Raw genomic sequence first — 16,592 nt, 5'->3', positions numbered from 1 at the left:
TGTTAGATAAGGTGAGAGATCTTTATTGTCCATGCACAAGTACAATGAAACGTCGTAGAAGTTCAATTATAGATGCATAGAAATATTTCTAATAAAGTGTATGGAAAAAATTCAAATGGAGCAGATTGACAAAATGTCACTCAGAGCAAGGGATGAGAAAGATGCACACTGTAAACAGCTGATTCTATGCGCTTCACTCCTTGGTTTTGAGCTATTCTTGTGAATGACCTGGTGTGCCTGAGCCACTGTGCATTTATGATGCATTCTGTGACTTTTTTTGTCCTCCCTGATCTGCTGCAACAGAATTCTCTGTGCTCCAGGAGCTCAGGATTTACAAATGAAGCACTGCCTTTGATGTGCTTTGAGATTAAGCAAAGAACGACTATCTAGTTATTTTGGGACCTGTGAGCTGGTTGTTGTTATAACGCGTGTTGTTTGATAAATTCTAACCTACTAACTTCATTTCATTTTTTTTTCTCTTCGAAATATATCACTTTATCTTGAACATTCAAGTTTTATCTGGTAAATTTTCAAGTTTAAAAAAAAAAAGAATATTGCCCGTCTAAGATTTAGCGGCCACTTCTCTGTAATTTTAAGCAAATCTTGGTTAACTGGGTGAAAGATTCTGCACTAATTTGCCCTTCATGCTGCTAGACTTTTCCCCTGGAGTAGCACTGTTTTTCTGTCATGATCTCTTGCCTTTTGTTTTCTAGGAGGATTTTGTGAAATGGAGGGGCTCCCTCTTCTTTCGCTTCATGATAGCACTGGTTGACCCAGTCCCTGCCATCGCCAGGTAAATCACACTGTGTATAGCTAGAAAGATTAATAATTAGATGGTGGATTATTTTCTATCCACTATCTTCTATCCAGATATCTGCGGGCACCAACGTTCTGGCAGAAGTGATGTACTGTTCTGCTCAAACAACCCAAAAAAAAATCAACTGCGTGTCAGATTGAAGTCCTGATTTCCTAAATGCACTTAAGTTGAATCATATAAACCTAATGCATAATCAGATAATGTTACAGGCAAAAATACAAATAACAACAGCATCTTCTAGTGATATATAGCCACATATTCAGACCCAAACACAGCAGACAGAAGCAACAGCATCAGAACAACCTGTTGCACCAATAATTCAAGACTTTCTCAAAATGTCATTAGAGTTTTATATATATTTATATCTGTTGATAATACCTACATGTTTAATGCAGTAAAATGTTTGTTCAATTATTTTTTTATTTATATAGTGCAGAAACACAAATAAGCCTTGAAGCGCTTTACAGACTGTACAGGGTAAGACACCCCCTGACCTCTGACCCTCACAGTGGACATGGAAAAAATTCTTAGAAACTCTTAAATGGGGGGTCTAGGTAGCATGTGTAACAAGCATACAGCGGAAAAAAAGATGATGGTATAAAATGTCACTATTATACAGCAGTTAATATGGTATGACTGAAAGCATAGACTGTTATCTTTGTCACTATAAGAGCATTGCAGGTAAACAAATGGCTCAGATGTAAATAAATACCCACTCGTTTTCTGTCCCAGTGTGTGCGAATACTGCCTGTTCCACCGGCTGCTGAAGAGCAACCCAGAAATGTTCAGCAAGCACTTCATTGAGTGTATCTTCCACTTCAACTCCTACGACAAACACAAGTCTTACAACCAGTTCCCTCAAAGTGACAGGTAGGAAACTCTATTATTTATGTCCAGTTCACATCCTCCTTTATTTTGCTTTGATTTGTTTCTAACTCCTTATCATTCTGCCCCCTTTTTTTGAGACTTGGGGTTGTGGGCAGTGGATTTTTAGGGGTACCTGAAAATTACTTTGTGAGATGCAGCTTAGCGCTGTTAGTTGTTATGGTGAAATCTCTAATGCACTTTAATAGGTTGATCGACTCAGTCATTTCTATAATAGGTCAGAACGTTAATGTTTGGCTTTCTGAAGTCCATTTCTGTTACTATGTCCTATAGGTTGTTGCAATTTTTGGCTTGCTACCATTAGTTACATCATTCTACCAAGACCTTTGGAACACCATAGAATCCATCCTATGATTTGATTTCAACAGATTTATTTATGAAGATTTCTGTTTTTTGGGCAAGCGTTCTGTAAACTGCTGAAAAACCCCCTTTTAAATATACCTAGGGAAGCTATACATCTTCTGAATGCTCTAGGTCTCTAGTTTGTAGTAAAGTTTCATGAGGCTGATTATCCTAGAGGTCACAACAGCTCATTTTATACAGTGAGGTCAACTTTCAAAAAATGCTCATTACAATGACTACTGAGGGGGCTAACATCCTCATACATGAAAAAGATTGGAATTATTAAATCCAAAAGACTATCAGCTTTCCAGTGAAACCCAATTTATGCAATTCAGAGGTGGTTTAGTGACCCCAGTATGTATAATGCATTAGAAAACTGTTTTTTTTGTCTTAAACTGCATTTTATCATAAAGCAGGCATGTATGTAAAGATCAGACTTGTGGCTACAGAGCACATTTTCATTCAAATATCTTGAATCCGCGCCAGCCTCTGAAAGGGGAAAAATTGCTATTCCTACCTGACAGGACGCTCATTCAGTATATCCTGGTGTGGACAGTTGTCAACTTTGCATCGCCTCAGCACAGGGGTCCCCCAGGGCTCAGTGCTGGGGCCCCTGCTATTCGCTATCTACACCATCTCACTGATCTACTCACATGGCTTTTCCTATCACTGCTATGCAGATGACAGCTCTATCTGTCATTTCCTTCTGAGGACCCATCGGTCTCTGCAAGGGTCTCTGACTGCCACTCAGACATCGCCACATGGATGAAGGCACATCACCTGTTCGTCCAAGGCAATCCCAACTCTTTGCATTTCTTGTTTTCCGTTGGTGGAACGCGCTACCAGTTCCTTCCAGAGCAGGAACATCCCCTTCTACCTTTTAAAAAAAAAAATAATAATAAAATTAAAATTAAATTAAAAATACTCCTGAAGACCCAGCTCTTCAGAGAGGACCTTCTCTCCTAGCACCACACCACAACTCTACTCCTTAAAGAATCCTCACTTGACCTCATTGCTGCACTAACAGCTCTTATTGGACTATATCTTGATTGTTTCCCCTTTTTTTTTTTCTTTAAGTCTAAGTAAGCATAACAGTAGTGACTTTCAAGTCATGCAACCGTGGTGTATTTCGCTAAAGGATAATGTCAGCATTTCACTTCTATCGGCTGCATTAACGCTTCAAACTTCATTAAAGTGGTGTTCATTTATGGAGATTATCTTGTTAAGCATCAGAAATGTGTGTTTGCCACATAGCTTATTTTCTGCAATGAACCAAAATCCAATGCAAAAATCCCATAGGCGAATTCTCAATAGACCCCATTGGGATGCTACTTCCTGGTTGGCCTACAATAATACATTGTTTCGTTTGCTCTCTGTAGTCTAAGTGCTGGGCTCAAAAGTGTGGTCCAGTGTTCTAGAAATCCTCTGCACGTGATGAAGGAATGCATAGTGCATGTAGGGGCGTGGCCTCAGTAGCCCTGCAGTTAGCAGTCTATGTTCATGTGATCGAAGAATAGCAGATATTCAAGTGTACTTGCATGAAATCTGGTGGTCAGTCAAGATTATGCTAAAATATATTTTCTCCAACTATATTTAAGTTCCTGTTAAGGGCCAACTTTACCATTTTGTAAATTCCCTGTTTATTTCTGTTAATTCCCATGGAAAGTTTCCAACTGTGAAACTTCCTGGAATTTTGCAACCCTAATTACAATACATACAATGATTATATGTTTAAGGTTATTTAAGTTAGTAAAATTGTTTTTTTTTTGGTCATTGCCTTTTTTTTTCTTTCTTTTTTTAAAATCTTTGCAGAGATAAGGTTCGCTTCTCCCTGAAAGGAGCTCAGCACCGTGAGAATCGCTTTCGGATCTACCGCCTCATGTTGGAGCACTTCACAGATGCCCATCGCTTCAACATCACGATCAAGATCAACCAGAACATTTTAGGTGAACACACGTCTGGATTAAGACATTAAACTAAAGCTAGAAAGTTTTTGTGCATAGAACTGCCAGGTTCTTTACAGCTCTGAGTGTTTTTTCTTGCTCTGGTGGTGAGTTGAATGACAAAATGACATGAATAGGCTACCTTCATTAAATCTTCTTTGTTTGCTTAAGAGTAAACAAACATGTGTGTTTTGTCAATTACTGTTATCAAGCACCATTTTTTTGCCTATAGCAGTATTAACCTGAAATATCTTTTCCTATCCCAGAATGCTTTGCAGATAAGGAGCTGCCTCTGGATGCAGATGGTGCTGAAATTCTGTCAGAGACCTTCAGCATCTTGAGTCTGAAAGAGATGAAGCTGCAGGCTATATCTGCTCCAACAGGAGGTGCTGCAGGGGAGGAACTAGAGAACAGGGCCACCATGGCTCAGGCTGTCATGCAGGCTACACAGAAGAAGCTGGCGTCACAGGTGAGCAGTGTTGGCCAAGTTACTTGTAATCAATTACACATAAAATCAAATAAAAAATACTCTACTGCAATTACTCATTAGCAGAAGTAGTGTTTTGTAGTAGTGCTTTTTACTTGACCTTCATTTGTCAGCTCAGCTTTATCAAAGGACCTCCTCCACAGCCACATCTCACATCTTATTTCTTTTATTTAAAGGTGCCATTTGTAAACTGCTGTAAAAAAAAATAGGGGACATTATTTCACTTTGTGCATCATTCATTAAACAGCAATGACACTGTTCAAGATTGTGCATAGTTAGGCATACAATACACCTGTAATGTCCAGAAAAATATATGGCGAACTTTCCAAACTAAAATGAAGATCTACACCTGAAATGACATTCTGCCTTGAAGAGACTGTTTCAATGAACGGGTCCAAGGAGCCTACCTCCATCAGTTAGAGATTACTCTCTCAGCAGAGGCACAGAGAGTCACAGGTCTGGAGCTGAACTCTCAGGGGACCCACCCATTGTAACAATCTCTTAAATGCACAGTGTGTAATCTTAATTTGAGTTGAAGGTGTTAACTTAAGCTTCTACCTGCTGTCCTGCTGACAGTGTCTCCTTCTTGGTCCTCTCTGACCGCAGACTGGATGCTACAGTGACTCACTACCCCCTTTCAAGGTAGTAATAGGCGGAAATGGTATTGCAAGACTGGAGCTAGTGCTGTGCTGGAGCTAGCTGGTTAGCAGGCTAATTTTTAGTAGATATCTGCAACACAGTATATAGATGTCAGTGTTTCCCACAGACCAGGTAGCAATGTGTGGTGCTCCAATGACACCGGTGGGTGAATCGAGTGTCACAGTGTGGTGCAGTCGGTCATCGGGTGGATGCAGCGGGCGGTGTTCAACACTTTCTGAAGCTGCCACATGAAAAAACCTGTTTCTATTGTTCTTCAGAGTCACCTGCTGAGACACTATAAAGCTACAGCATTTCAGCTCAATCTTACTTCTTGTAAGTTATTTAAGAGAAGACAACTAAAAACATTTTTACCAGAACCCTGCCTGGTTTCATTCCTCACCCCAACTAGTTCAATCTTTAGATTCTGTGACAGGAATGATTTGCACAAAACAACTTCAATTGGAGGTTTTTATTTCAAATAATTAACTTAAGACCTACCTCAACCAATAACCTGTTCTAACTGTTTTGGTAAAATAATGTAAAAAATAAAATATATTAACACAAATAAAATAAAGAAAATAAAGAAACTACCTAAGGAACAAAGCCTGATTCAGATTCTGTAGCCCTATTTAGTGCATAGCTTCATGTCCTATCAGAACACCTAATTTTTCTTGGCTTCCTGAAAAACAACTCAAGTGCTCTTCATAAGGGACCTCCTTGGGTTCAGGCCCATAGTCTTGCTTGAGAAACAGCAAAAAAACAGCCACAGACAAATCATTAATTAAATCATCAATTAAAATAGGCTACTTTCCCCACTCGTTTTTTTTTTTTTAATTTAAAGTCTAAACTTCTCTGTTTCCACCTCACCTGTTGTTTCAGCAGCTGCCTGTCTTATGCTGGGCTTACACCAAACGATTTTCCCAGTCCCAGACTAAAAACTAAAAGTCTTTAGTAAATCTAGGAGTCTTACTGGAGTCACAGCGCGCTCCCGTCATCCCGATCGTTAAGTGTAAGGTAGTAATCTGCGCTGTTTCATATCAGTCTTTTCCTAGTCTTTGGTTTGCGATCATATCAAACGTGTTTGATATTATCGCAAGTCGCAGTGACGGAACACAATCAACAACCAATAGATGAGCAGACCGGCCAGTAAAACCACTTCGACAGGAAAAAGTTACATCACAATAATGTTAGTAAGCTCAAGCCTAAATACAAATATAGAGATGTAATATATTTACGGCCACAAGCGGGATTTTGGGGGCGCTGTTTAGTAGTAGTAATAGTAAGCAGACCCAGTTAAAATGTATAAATAAATGTATACATAAATAAGTAATAAATAATTGATGATGAATGTGTGATTAACTAAATGAAAGTTGATAGAGCTGATAAGTATAATTATTCAATTAAACAAATAATTAAATAGGACATAAATGTATATCATGAATTCTTTTCTACAGTTTCCTTTCCTTTATTCTTCCTTATATCTATTTTACTGTAAAATAGTCACTTTTCATGTCAGAAAAACAGAAACCCCTTTTCAGCTTTGTGAGGGGGCATTTTGTGGCGTCTTCTCCTCTTCTTTTTGTTGTTTTTTTTTCCAACACAAACCACTGCACACACAAAAATTGCATGGTAGGTAAAAAATGCTAAAGGAAATCTAGTTGTAGTCTTGTAAATAGTGATCCTGCAAGATTCACAGTCTTTGTAGAATCTCAGTCTGAGACTAGGCTGGGACTAAAAACTCTCAACAGTTGTCTTTAGATGTGAGCAGGTGTGAGCTGATAGTTTTGCAGGAGTCTTTCCAAATCTTTTCAAAGTCTTCTGGTGTATAGGTAGCATTACAGGAGCATTTTGTCTGCTGTCCTCCTCTATTTCTCCCTGAGCACCACTGTTTTATGCCTATAGAACATTCAGATAAATTAACGATTACGAGCCATTTGACTGTTCAACTTTGTTTCAGACTGATACCTCCTCATGCTGCTCCTTGTCCTCTTGACGAGTCCGTTTTTGCCGTGAAAAAAAAACTACTGATAAATACAACAATAATAATATTCATAATAACTTAAAAAATGTAGTCTATTCTTTTTGATTTGACTGTGGGCATAGTAGTCTACTCTATCCCCTCAAATATTAGGGCTGTAAGTCCTAAATTCTTTAAATATATCACTTTATTATCATTTTAAACCCTTTTAGGTGAGAAAGTAGCCGTTTAGATCCCCAGTGCGTCGTTAATTTGTCTAAATACCAGCTGTTTACAATTTTGGTTGGACGAATTCGGCGCTACTCAAGGTAGCCGTCGTGAGCAACGCACTTCCGGTTACATTCACAAAAAATAAAACGCCGTTGCCCTTTATAACGTTAGAATTTGTGCTTTTACTTTGAAAACAGGAAGCGAACCTACCCTTGATGTAGCTAGCTTGAAGCAGCCGCTTTGACTGCTCTCGTCCCGTTAACGGCATTTAAGGAAACCATTAAATATGCCTTAACGTTACCGGAGAGTGTTGACAGCTCTGAGACCAGCCCGGTTCATTGTAAAACATTTATTTATTGATGTGAATGTGGTGTTTTCTGTGTGTTGGCTAACGTTACAGACGTTACAGGTTTTTTTTAATCCCCTAGAGAGGAAAAAAAAAACAGAATCATTTTGTGGCGGTCGGTCTCTATTCTGTGGCGGTGCGCCACAGAATGGTCTATGTGTGGGAAACACTGGATGTCTTGATTACATGATATCAACACCGTCACTTCTTAACACTTTATTTTTATTTTTTTCAACATTGTAAGAATTAACTAGAAAATTTCCTCTGGGGAAATTTTGAAAGGGCCACGGGGGCTACTGCCGGTGTGTGTACACTATGATGAGACTCTTCAGAGATTTCAAACTATGCCCTTTAACCTCAAAATGTGTGTGTGTGTGTGTGTGTGTGTGTGTGTAGGTGTAGGTGTAAGTAAAATCACATAAAGTTACCTGTGTGTGTGTATGTGTGTGTATGAAGCATGTGTATGCATGTGTGAGGAGTGTGCGCAATTTAGTGCATGTGTGTTGTGTGTGTGTATCTGTAACTGTAATCACATCAAAGATCAAAGGCAATCAGATCAAAGCAATCAACAGAATTAACTGCAGCTGTTGATGTTCCGAAAGAGTGACAGCAGAGGTGGACAGACTTGAATTTCTGGCCTCGAACAGAAAGCATTTTTGGCAAAACCATAATACCTATCATTGTTCCAACTTCACTTTGAGCGTCCCGAGTTCTTCCTAAACGTCTACATATGATTTTTTAAAAAGAAAAATTAAAAAATAGCTTTGTTAGAGCGATCTAAAAAAACTGTTCCATCTTCCTTTTTTTCGAAATCTTCCTGCGTTTTTAATATGGGACCCAATGAGGCTTTTGGTGGTGTTGGTGGATCATCTTTGCGTCGTACGCCCAAACTATAACTCTGACAGCTTTACCAGAGGATTGTGAGTGAGAAGACAAATTTTCCTACATTTCTATGTATAAATTATTTCTGTAGAGTGGAATTTGCGGCCTGGAGTGCAGTTTTCAAATTTATTTTTTGACAATTTTTTCCTCTCCCTCTACACTCTGAGCGATGACATCACACACTCTGACACGAACATTCCGTGCAATACACACCCATTATAATCTCAGAATTTCTACAAAAATGATCATGGTCATTGAACAGGGATTGATAACAAACTATATGGCCTATCGAAATGTGGAGTAATACACCAATACACAAGACTTGTGTCTATTGTTTAAAGTTTAAATGGAGTCTCTAGCTGAAATTATGCTGGAGAAGCAGACGTTTGAAAATCTTCAATTATTGTTCTTTTTCGCTCAGTGCTCGGGGCAAAGCCCCGAGGCCCTAACTAACATTATATCAACAGAATCTGGACATGTCTCATAGAGGAAATTTGTTCATATATCAATCCATTTTACTTTTATCAACGATATGTTCTTTTTTGTTGCTTGTTTCAGACTCGGAACAATAATATAGAAGTAAATGACAATAAACAATGTAAAGAGAGAGTGGAGTAATGGCGTCCTGACCAATGAATGAATGAATGACTCCCTCCATGCGTTTTAATCCCATCTTCACTTTACCGAACCGCACAGGTTCCATCTCAGGTTGGACTGTAGCAGCCCTGTCCCCCGTTTCCACTCTTAAGACTGCTTATGGTGCTAACACTGTCACTGTTGACCTTGTTGCCCGCTCAGCCACTACCATGTTAAAAGCCATGCACAGGCAATCAATTTGCTCTGAATTCAGTTTACAGCCACTTAAACATCATCAAATTCCACAGCGATCTGTCCAAGCCCAATATCTAACAAGCCAACAAACAAGCCCCAAACCTCCACATTTTAATAAGTATCTGTAATATATCTACTGAATATAGAATTGTAGCACCTTGTACTATTGACGACTAAAAAATGTAATCACGTTATTATAAGACGTTCCCAAGTAGTGCAGCACTACCTAACGCTGCAGGTGAGTGGGTGCAGGTACCAGAAGAGAAGGCAACATCACCTCTCATTCTTGTTTTGATCCACAGGTCCGGAAGAAGGCCTTCATAGAGAACACAGTTCCTATCATCATCAGCCTGAAGAACCTGCTGGAGCAGAAACGCTCCCCTGTCCTGAGAGACCTCATGACCTACCTTCAGGTCAGACCACTTGCTCTCTGCATATTCATTAAATTAATGAATCAGAGGGAATTGGTGTGCAGCATGATGACATGCATCATAAGAAAAAAAGATCTCCTAAGATCGAACCCTATGATCTCTATGTTTTACATAGGTAGTACTTATTACAGGACAACTGTATTGAATAGAATTAGATGTTACTGCCTGGAGAGCAAAATGCAATGGAGCAACAAGATAGGCTGAGTTACATTTGTACTTCCTTTAAGGATGCACCCATCCTTTGTATGACACTACTCCATGATGCTATTGTTCCCATTAGTTGACAATGCAGGACTACCGTGATGAGGTGAAGGACTTCTTCTCCAAAGATGAGCAGCTGGCGCTTGAGGTGGAATATCTTCTGAAGACGGCTGAAAGGGAAAAACAGATGGAAGAAGAGATGGAAAGAGAGATGGAAGAGCGGATGAAGACGTTCAGCTTGACAGGAGACACCAGGACTCCCACTGCACAGGTCAGAACTCACCACATACACAACCAACACTGAAGAATGCAACTGAAGCAATATGTAACGCGACTGCATCAGTAATCACTTTCCACCAGGTCCCTTTCTTTCACACGGGACACAATCAGTACGTTTACATGACACTTGAAAAAACAAATTATTGCCTTAACCTGACTATAACTGGACAACTGAAGGGCATGTAAACTTCTTAGTCCGACTAATGTCGGAGTTCTCCAACTCTGATAAAGACGCCCAGATAATGCGATTGGAATTGGATTTTTGCTGGCATGTATGACAAGACAACGCATGCTCCACCCCCCAGACCCCGCACTGCCGTATGACCCCGGAACAAAAACATTCAAGGAAACTGGTCGCAGTAGCCAGTCACATTAGCGACGTCACAAAGTGTCAAACTGAGGTCAACCAGAAAGGGGGCCTTATTAACCCAGTGTTGAGGAGGAGGACAGTTATTTGATTTTCTGTTTCATGTAAACGCACTGAAAATGAATCCACTAATGTAGACCGTTTCTTAGCGGGTGTTTGTGACCTGTATGTCTCGCAGAGAGCAACATTTCTCCCACTCGCCTCCAAGCCTCTCCTTGAGGTGCTGGAATAAGTTTGTCGCAACAGCTTTCTAACAAACTTTGCAATGGGTCGTGCTTTGTTCTCTGTTGGACGCTCATCCTGGCATGCTGCCATGTTTCCTTATCTGTGGAGAGGCAGGGGGGGAGGGGTCAGCGCACTCTGACCCACAGGAGCCCAAAGGGAGCGCCGGTGTTGTGGAAGTTCAAGAAAAAAACTATTTTAACTAAATATAAATCCTTTTTAACTACAAATTTGAATTAATCGATAGTCGATTTATCGCCCAGGCCTATGTTTAATATAAAGTTGGTTGTAAAATGTCTGTTCCACCAGGAAAGATAGACCTTGTGGTGCGTCTTGCATGTTATCACCAAAAACAACACTGCAACTATGCACAATTTAAGATTAGCATCGTAAAATCACCCAATCATACAGCCTGTCTTCTGACAGGTCTGCAGCTGCTCTTTTGTCTTTTGAAAATATGTTTGAAAAATTCTTTCAAGTTTAAATACAATTTTAGAAGAAATGTATTATAATACCATATGACAATTACTATTTTGATGTCACTTTTTTCCCGAAGCATAACTTTGTAATGTTCTGGAGTGCTTGATTCCTTGAAGTTCTTGTCATTAAAAGTGTTATTTTAGTCCATTAACAACTAGTGCTGGCCCATCAGTTAAGGTGTCATGTTATTGTGATCTGTCCTCAGCGTTCAGTCCAGGGCACTCCCGCCAGGTCGCCGGTTGGACATCAACTGCCACATCCAAACGTCTCGTCTAACAGACTGTCACACACTGACAGGTAGGCTTCTGTTGTCCCTAGAGTCTTGACTTGTTCATGAGACTGTCCCAGAGCTCAGCAGCTCTATGTGGCCGATGATCAGTACACATGAAGAAATGTAAATGCTTGAGTTTACCATAAGGTGGAGTAGCAAAGAAGTTATTCAAATGACTACACCAGGTTTTTATTATTATTTTTTTAAATTAAATGTGTTGAATAGTTCTTAGTGCAGCAACAGACAGAGGGGTAATGAGAACAGGGTGATACTGAATCATGACACTGAAGTTGTCTCCACTAGGTCACCAGGTTGCCCATTGTTTGATTTATTTATTGATTGATTGATTGATTTCCACTTTGTCCTAAAAACAAAAAAACAATCCTACAGTCTGCATGTACATGGAATCAGTGAGAAAATGTGTGTGTGTTTGTTTTGTATCAGGAGTGTGCACAGATCCAGGCAGGAGGAACATGTCCCCTCTCAGCCACTCGCTCTGGAAGAATCAGGTATGGCTATGCTTGAAGGAAAAACTACAATTTCCATGTTTAGGGTAAAGCAGCTGACCTACCACAGGATGCAGCAGATGGGGGGGTTCTCCAGGGTCAGGGGTCACAGCAGCCAGAAAAATGGAAAAGGAAAAAAACAATAATTGGAAATGAAAAATGAACGGAGAGCTTCCAGACTAATATGCATTTGCAAATGAGTCTGTAGAAGCGAAGACAATTAAACCGATCTTATTGTTATCCAGCTGAGATTTTCCATGAGGGTATTTCAGATTTAGAAACCACAGAATCTGAAATGTGTAATTTGTCATCTGGTTTGGAAGGTTGAATTTCTATTCAAAGTCTACAGACTGCTTCCACTTCCATCATTTTCTAAATTCATGTTTTTTCTGTCTTTCCAATTCATCAATTGAACTCTAACATACTCTCTAAGAAACAATTATATATATTTGACTAAAGATATAATTCGGTTGTTTAATAGAATTCCTAATCACATTATCATTATCATACAGCTTTTATATTTAATCCAATCAGACTGTTTTTGCAACATGAGTTTTTTATGAAGTACAGCATCCTGATTGGTTGTTTGTCTTTCCAGTGGCACCACGAAGAGCCGTGGGTAACAGAGTCATCAGCACACCGAAAGGTAAAAGCCCACACATCACACACATTAATCTTCCAGCACCAGTGTGTATTACTGCTATATATGCTGCCAGTTGGAATTGAACAGAAATCCATTGGCAGTGTTGGGTGCCATGGAGCTCAATGATCAGCTGGTTCCTAACTCCAACCCAAATCTATCCAAGTCCTTTTTCCAGATGCCAGACAGTGGCCCTCATTTATCAAACAAGCTTAGAAACCAGCACAGATCTGATCGTATATTTGGTCTTACGACAGGGTTCACGTGTGATTTATCAAACGGTCATATCTCTCCAATCACAGCGTGAGAATGATTGGCTGTTGATAAATGTGGCGGCTCGAAACAATTGTCATTTAAATGTCACGCCCTAATATATATATAATATGTACACGATTCTAATGGCTCGCCCCGAGAGATTACCCCATCGAAGGACACAATACGGCCAAAAAGAGTATTTTTTCCCTTTTAAGTCAGCTTTATTAGCAAAGTGCACCGTTACAAATAACAACAGGAGGAAATAGTCGCTGTGTATTTCTGTAAAATGTCTGAGGTTTATGAAATAAAAGTACTTATAGTTATAAACTAGAACAAATTCAGTGAATATTTTATATTTGAAGTACAGACTTAAAAGTTTTCACAGCTTTTTGGTTGCAGCCAGGAGGTAAACAATGTTTTAAAGTAAGTTTTAATTCCAAAAGAAGAAGAATCTCTGAGGCAGAAAGTGAAACACTGACGTCCAACAGCTGCAACAGAACAAACTGGTTTTGTTTGGCAGCATAAAAAGTGAAAAGGAAGGAAATCAGTGGTGCTGTCAGCAGAGTAGCAGTGGACCATTCAACTCCTGGTGAGGTTGGAATATTTCATTCATACATCGTGATATATATTATTCACTTCTTTACACTCCTGGTTCACCTGTGGTTCGTTCACAACAGCAACAGATGGAGAGTTGTGTGTAATATGAGGATGGTGTGACAGCAATTCTCCACTATTGTAGAGATATATTACAAGAATGGAAACACATTCAACAGTATCTTCCAGATATGTCAATCACCAGGGTGAGTAAAAAAACCGAGTCTGCCATTAAAGCTGAGCTGGGAAACAAAGTGTTTTGTGCTCATACAATAAAGACATACAGCTGAAACCAAAGACAAAACAGCTACGGGCCATTTAGCGTCACCAAGCTGGAAGAGCTCTCTTCCTGTGAGGCCAGAGTGCTAACCACTAGGGTTAAGTCTTCCATATTGGCATATGATGATGTCCATAGTGAAACGTCCTACTACAGGGGTTTTATACCATAAGGATAAAATTAAGTCTTTAATGAAATCATTCCCAGTGAATTAGAATGAAAATTTTTCTTCTGACAGATTTGTTGATGTGACAGTGTGTGGATTGGTGGTGGTTAAACTATGAAGTATATAATTCGCTGGTAAAGTGGATGTTTGATGTCAAATTATTCTTTGTTTGATGTTAGCTGTTGTCATAGTGACGGCCGGCATGAATAGACCTTTTGTGTCTGCTAGTAGTTTTGGTGTACAAACCAGAGGGGAGAAACTGTAGTAGCAGATTTGGATGCAAAAGTCAGTAAAGTGACTCAAAGTACGGACGGACAAAAGATATGACATTTGAGGAGCAAAGTTTAACAAACAGTCATATAAGTATAAAGTCTCCTCTGCCCCTATACAACTTGTAGCGGTAAGATTGCATGCATTCTGTGGTGAGTTTTTCCTCTTATTCTCATGCTAATATCGTGTTGTAAATATCAGCCTAAAAATGTGGATATACAAACCTCTTCCCAGGGGAACATGCCCCTTCAGAGTTGGGGTCATATCTTTGTCACTTTTTTCTCTCCTGAGGAATTTGCCAGCCTGAATTGCACATACCAACATTTACATTTACATTTACTTTAAAACTCACTGGTTGTCACGCTGTCTCTCATTTTGTTAATCTGTTCACAACACTAATGTACAAATGGAGACCTTATGGCTTCAGGAGGAGTTATGTGCTGGAGCTTGTTCTTTGATTTCAGGCTTAGGGTTCATTTAAGATCATTTTAGATTATATTTAGTGAATTAAACATTTTGGTCCAATCTTTGTGTTGTAGATTTAGTTATGTTTGTGTTGTGAACATTGTTGAGAGGAACTTGTATCTAACCCCATCTTTCCTCCTTCCTGTGATCCAGATGTCAGCATCTTCATGAGTTTTCATGAAGATATCAGCAGAATCGTCGGTGACCAAGACTCAAGTAAGCAATAGTGACTGTGTCTGTGTCACTAATGAGGAGTTCAGTTAATTAGCAGGAGAACCTCCTTTCTCTTCTGAACTTAACAACAAACCTGTCTAACTGTGAGCTTCACAGCTTGTACGTTTTTTGCTTTAGGTTCTTAAGGCTTTGATGAATCTCTGTCTGCTTTGTTCTCGCAGGTGTTGATGGAGAGTCCTCTCTCCTTCACATGCGTCCAGTTGAGCAGCAGTGAGTGCGCTACTTCTGTCATTACACCCACACAGTCTGTGTTTACACACAGGAACTCTGACATTATACATTGTTGGTTAGGGTCTTTTAATGTGATTCCACTAGTCTGTCCAGAGATAAATCTCAACGTGCAGATAGTTTTGGTTGCATTTGTCCAGGTTTGGAGATATCTTTCTAGGAGATTTCTGCCTCCCCACAGTACTGGGGACGACCATCGAATTTAATTTGTGGTGCTCACAACAATTTTCTATTTTTATTAGGGCCGGGACTCTATTTAAAAAAATTAATTTAATGAATTAGAGGCTTTTTAATTAATTAATCTAAATTAATCGCATTTTAATCGCATATAAATATCTGACCTGAGAACAGTGAGAAGTAATTTTTTTCACATGGATTTTTAGTATACCATTGAATAATGACTGAATGCATAAGCTTAAGCAACAAAAATATTCTTTATTTTTGTTCAAGTCCAACAGACCAGTGCAATTTTTGCCATTTAGTGTAGCAATAGCATATTTAGAAATATAGTACATCTCAGAAATTCAGGTAGCCTATAGGTAGGTAGACCTTCTGTAAACTATAATACTTTGGTTTTTTAAGTAAAACACAATCCAGACAAGCTACCACACTAGCCACTAGCTGCTATATGTTTTGCATTGAGGTGATACTTGAGGCTTGATGTGCTGTAGTGATATGTGAATTCCTTGTTGCATAGCTTGCACACAACCATGCTCTTATCGACGCTTCCATCCGTTCGTTTTTTGTAACAAAATGTCCCATCATCCACGGGGCCAACCAAGGCGCTCTCATTAGCTTCTTTGTTCATGTTCACTGTGGTTTGTTGTTGTCTGAACTCATGAACGCTAGTTGGTGCTGCAGTATAATCGGTCCGCTTGAAACTCATCCAGTGAGAAACGTTCCGCGATGCAAAAATAAGTGTGATTAAAATGCGTCAATTTTTTTAACGCGTTAATTTTTAATAATAAGTAATTAATTAATCTTAATTAACGCATTAAAGTCCCGGCCCTAATTTTTATTTCTTATTGTTTGGTCCCTTCTTGGAGAAGTGCCTCTGTTTCTAGTTGGGTGTGTCGAGGAGACATTTCTGCAGAGAAAATGTTTAAGACTGGGCTTTCTTGTGTGTTTCAGAACTCCTGGACGCCAGTGGAACGTGGAGTCTCCTCTCCGTCAAAAGAAAAGATCAAAACAGTAGTTAACATTGAGCTTCACTGATATGTTTGTGGCTGATAAATCTTCACCTTTTGTGGCAATATCTGTGGTGTCTTTTTTTCTATGTTCTGCTTTTTAACCAAGTTATTATTACTGTTGTATGGAAATAAAATGAAATGTATTCATATTTTAAA

At 39.3% G+C, this 16,592-nt stretch overlaps 1 protein-coding gene across 1 annotated transcript in view; it reads left to right on the top strand.

Moving 5' to 3' along the window:
• Positions 1-16,592, top strand: part of ncapd3 (non-SMC condensin II complex, subunit D3) — a 36,092-nt gene extending 19,500 nt beyond the window's left edge. The window contains exons 24-35 of the mRNA XM_059359762.1: positions 714-793; positions 1,550-1,687; positions 3,857-3,990; positions 4,254-4,456; positions 9,663-9,773; positions 10,072-10,263; positions 11,546-11,637; positions 12,056-12,120; positions 12,716-12,763; positions 14,938-15,000; positions 15,180-15,228; positions 16,378-16,592. Of these exons, the coding sequence (XP_059215745.1) occupies positions 714-793; positions 1,550-1,687; positions 3,857-3,990; positions 4,254-4,456; positions 9,663-9,773; positions 10,072-10,263; positions 11,546-11,637; positions 12,056-12,120; positions 12,716-12,763; positions 14,938-15,000; positions 15,180-15,228; positions 16,378-16,441 (1,239 nt within the window). The 3' untranslated portion in view covers positions 16,442-16,592. The remainder of the gene's footprint in view (positions 1-713; positions 794-1,549; positions 1,688-3,856; positions 3,991-4,253; positions 4,457-9,662; positions 9,774-10,071; positions 10,264-11,545; positions 11,638-12,055; positions 12,121-12,715; positions 12,764-14,937; positions 15,001-15,179; positions 15,229-16,377) is intronic.

This window comes from Centropristis striata, chromosome 20 (assembly GCF_030273125.1).
Source record: "Centropristis striata isolate RG_2023a ecotype Rhode Island chromosome 20, C.striata_1.0, whole genome shotgun sequence".
NCBI classification, from domain to species: domain Eukaryota; kingdom Metazoa; phylum Chordata; class Actinopteri; order Perciformes; family Serranidae; genus Centropristis; species Centropristis striata.
This window is presented reverse-complemented; position numbering and strand designations above follow the sequence as displayed.